This window comes from Selaginella moellendorffii, unplaced genomic scaffold (genome assembly GCF_000143415.4).
Source record: "Selaginella moellendorffii unplaced genomic scaffold, v1.0 SELMOscaffold_85, whole genome shotgun sequence".
NCBI classification, from domain to species: domain Eukaryota; kingdom Viridiplantae; phylum Streptophyta; class Lycopodiopsida; order Selaginellales; family Selaginellaceae; genus Selaginella; species Selaginella moellendorffii.
In genome coordinates this window covers 831,405-835,306 of record NW_003314346.1, presented here as the reverse complement: position 1 = coordinate 835,306, position 3,902 = coordinate 831,405, and the positions used below count along the sequence as shown (strand labels likewise).

Genomic DNA, 3,902 nt, shown 5'->3' with positions numbered 1-3,902 from the left:
GCATTGTAATGCCGCCTTAGCGGACCGGCCTCGCCCTCCCAATAGACCTCAACCGTACTCACACAGAAAAAAACCATTTCATAGAACTTTTCATCTGCAAACACGACATCCTTGTAGATAACTTATTCATCTTTAGCTAGTAGCTCATCTAAGCTCGAAGAATCTGAACGGCGCGGAAGAAAAACCTGTGATCGGTGGAAGAAGCGGTCGTCAGCTGCATTCTTGCCTCCAACACAATGATCCGGCCATGTCGTTCCATAGGTGCACAAAGTAGTGGCGCCGGGGCAATCCAGTCGCCACTTCCCAGGAAAGATCTTGGGCTGCGAAAACAAGCGTCTGTCCGGCACCACCGGGCGAGCTCAAGATCACCTGGTTGTAAAAGATTTCGTTTCCTGCGGTGGAGAACGCAGCATTGGTGCTGCGAAGCTCCATTGATTCTTGCGTGCATCGAAGACGCTCACCGATTTGCAAGGAGATAGAGCTTGGGACCCAGAGCCCTGCACTCGAATCCTCCCGTGTTGGGCTCATCCTGGCGAGCAAGTCACATTCTGCTATCACATATGCCCACTTTGGGCATCATGACGAGGCAAAGGTGGTGACCTGGACGACAATAGTGAGCACATATGCCCCGATTGACGAGGCAAAGACTTTGTCATGCCCCAACGAGCTCTTCGGGCTTGGCTCGGGCCGAGACATGCATCACGCCAGCCAAATCTTCTTTGGGATGCCTCAGTGCGATCATGGTTAGTCTCTACGTGTTCTCCCAACGGACTCCATGCCCACAATGGGGATATGGAGCAAGCAACTGCATTGTTCGATAGGATACTCATCAAGGATGACAGAGTCGCGGGGGATGGTCTTTAAGGTGCATGGAATCCCTCGTGATTCATCTCTTTGGAACTCGCATTTCCTGATCCTCCACCGAGAGGATCTTTAAGATGACGGTGGAGGCCGAGTGGTGATTCTATCACCTCGCGGTCCCGATCGAAGAGCTCTTGAGACGGTGACACTGAGGACTTGGCACTGGCTGTGTGTAGCGCGCAATGGATTCTTCGCAGTCCACAGCGGGTGCTTACCGGTTCTTATGACTTCAAGCAAGGCGGAGCAAGTTGCAGAGGCCTGCGCAGCCGTCTCGGGCCCGGCACTACTCATCTAGGATCGATCATTCATCGTCTTGGAGACCTTGCAAAGTTCCACTGGAACATTAGCGTCCGAGAGAATAAGAAACCAGGCCACCTGTTGCTCGGACAAGCGATCCCCTGGACCCTTGACTTCGGCCAGCTTTGCCTCTTTCTCCTTCCACAGCAGAAGATCAGGCATTCCAGCCGTCCAGTTACTGTGGTCTTCTGCAAGAAGCTTGCAAATCACCGACAATCCTGGACCTCCGATACAGACCGTTATTGTTTGAAGGTCTTCAAGCGAGTTCTCCCAGTTTACCCCGCTACATGATGTCCCGTAGTGCTCTGCCCAAGTCTCAGCCACGAGTTGCCTAGCTCCGCCATCGCGTATGGCTTGAAGACGAGATTCAATAAGCGAGCTTCGGACTGGATAGAATGAATCCGTGCACAAGTCCAATGGTGCAGTCTGCAAACAAGAACTGTAGAGCAACCACGATAAAATGAAACAAGAACCTGAAAAGGTGTCTGGAAGAAATCTGGAACGTCTGAAAAGATAACATCCCACATGAGCAGCCCGAACAATGTCAGCCATATGCCGCTTTCTGAATGGACTCCTTTCCAGCCGCCTCCATCTTCTCCGGCATAGTACTGAAGTGCCAGGTCCTCCACACTGCATTGTTGCCCATCGTAGCCATAAAATCTGCTCTTCATTCCATTGGCATTGTTTAGCGGCCTTCCCATAATCCTCACCTTCAGAAACAGAGTTGTAGCTGAAGGCCAAATATCTGGAAGACACAGTACGTACCACCTTGTGTTTTTTCTTTAAAAGCGCTGCATATGGAGGTACTTTCCACCTTCTAGGAGGTTTTCCTAGTCGGAGAACCCTCCGTTGCAAAGCGACACGATCCCCTCCTCGGACGTTGAAATCATTTAATCCGTTTTCTGCAACGAGCAGGCTCTCTTCTAAACGCTGTAAGTGCTCCAAGTCAATAGATAGCCGGAGAGTCCAGTATCCTCTCCGTCCAGGACAATACTGCATGCTAAGGAGCTGCTTCAAGAGGTTTACAGCTTCAGCGTATCTGGTCAAGAGCCAGTTTTCGTTCAAAAGTATTGTCCGCCATTGGTGAAAGAGCGTACCTGCGTTCTTTCTCCAGAAACGATGCAGCCACAGTACAGATTGTTGCATGCACCCATGCAGCCGAAAACCGTGCTAAAAATGGATGCTTGATCTCGGTGTGTGCATTGATCAATTCGAGTGTAGTCCTTGCTTTTCGAAAAGAGGAGTTTACAGCCTCAGAATTACCAGCTTCCAGGGACATGTCAACCACCTGAGCCAATTGCAATGCCTGAAAACTCGACGGTCAGACAAATTTTATAACAAAGTAGGAACGGACCTGCTCATACGCCAGAAAGTCCTCTCGAGAAGCAAAGACTGGCATTGTTCTAGCGCACCTATAGCTTGGATACTTGATCCTTCCAATATCCACAAGAAGAAAAACATGGAACTCCTGCTCACCGTTTAGAAAGAACAGCCTCTGAATAAATAAATAAATAAATAAATAAATTGCTCAGCATCAGCAGTGTAACACTTTGGAGAGGATGTCAACTGACCTGTAAACGCCAAAGTAGAACTTCAAGTGTTTCGGCTATTCGAATGCATGGGCCGGTTGCTTCACGAATTAAAGCCGTTAGATTACTGCCGCCAAGTATTTCACGCTTGTATAAAAAACCAATGATCACTTGCTACTTACAAATGCAGCGAAATCAATGCATCTCGAATTGCTGTAATAAGCTGAATCTTTTTCAAACTTAGCGTAGCACTTTTGATCTGTAAGCAGGAACAGAAATGAAAACAAGGAAGAAAGTCTTAGAAGTAACTACCATGATTTTGCTGTTCACTGCCAAATCTTTGAGCTCTTGTACAGTCAGATGTTCAAGCAACTCAGACGAATTGACGTCCGCGTTGAAAACTAAGTAGCGTCTCTCTGTTACAAGGGAGCAAACATATTATGAAGTACACGATGAAAGAAATTGAGTACCGACTAACTCATGGACTGCAGAATTTGTGTCACCAATATCTTCATAGAAAATGTTCTGAAGACGGAACCATGGCCCTGCAAAACCACAGTCTCCCTTGAGTCACAGTTTGTGCGACGGTGTTTAGCTTACCCTTTCGTTGAGCCAATCTTACAAAAAGGCGCTGTCCATCAGACGAGATTGAACGAAATGCCTCGAGAAGTTCGATCTCGTCTGGAGTAAAGAGATGGAGATCCCGTTCCAATACCACTTGGAGCATGTAGAGAAAATTCTGTTGGTATCGACAGCCGTGGTCTTGTCCCTTGTCAGCTGCATCCATCAGACGGCTCCATTTGACAGCCAGCACTTTTTCTTCTGAGAGACTTCCAATAGTCCGACTCTGGATCTCACGGAAATCAAGCTTGAGGCGTGCAGCTTCAGATGTACTCTCGGAGACATATCCCTGAAAGCTTTGTGAACAATTGAAAAACGCCCCAGAGATTAGTTACCTGAACGTCTACCACGCCTTTGTCCATGAGAGGAGAAAAATAACGCGAATGCTCTTTTGGAATATGTCCCAGCGAAAGCCCATCCGCTGTAAGCACCTGGCGCAATGTTGTTGTCAGCCATGAAACACGTCCATTCACTCAAGTTTACCTTCACAGCGTATGTATCCATGGGATTTTCTGGTTCCCTTACCAGGTGAACTCGCATCCCAGCTTGGCACTCGACGTCTCTGTGGTACTTGCGGCCAGCAATCCTTGCCTC

At 48.3% G+C, this 3,902-nt stretch overlaps 1 protein-coding gene across 1 annotated transcript; it reads right to left on the bottom strand.

Annotated features, from left to right (window-relative positions):
- Positions 1-793: 793 nt before the first annotated feature.
- Positions 794-3,896, bottom strand: LOC9656056 (fanconi-associated nuclease 1 homolog). Its single transcript, XM_024661819.1, has 12 exons — positions 3,792-3,896; positions 3,644-3,739; positions 3,288-3,597; positions 3,158-3,232; positions 3,000-3,103; positions 2,870-2,946; positions 2,730-2,814; positions 2,513-2,653; positions 2,256-2,464; positions 1,924-2,197; positions 1,632-1,868; positions 794-1,584 (listed from the first exon to the last, which is right to left on the bottom strand). Exons 1-12 carry the CDS (start codon positions 3,846-3,848, stop codon positions 1,153-1,155), a joined length of 2,097 nt encoding a protein of 698 aa, XP_024517587.1. The 5' UTR covers positions 3,849-3,896; the 3' UTR covers positions 794-1,152.
- Between the last annotated feature and the right edge of the window lie 6 nt (positions 3,897-3,902).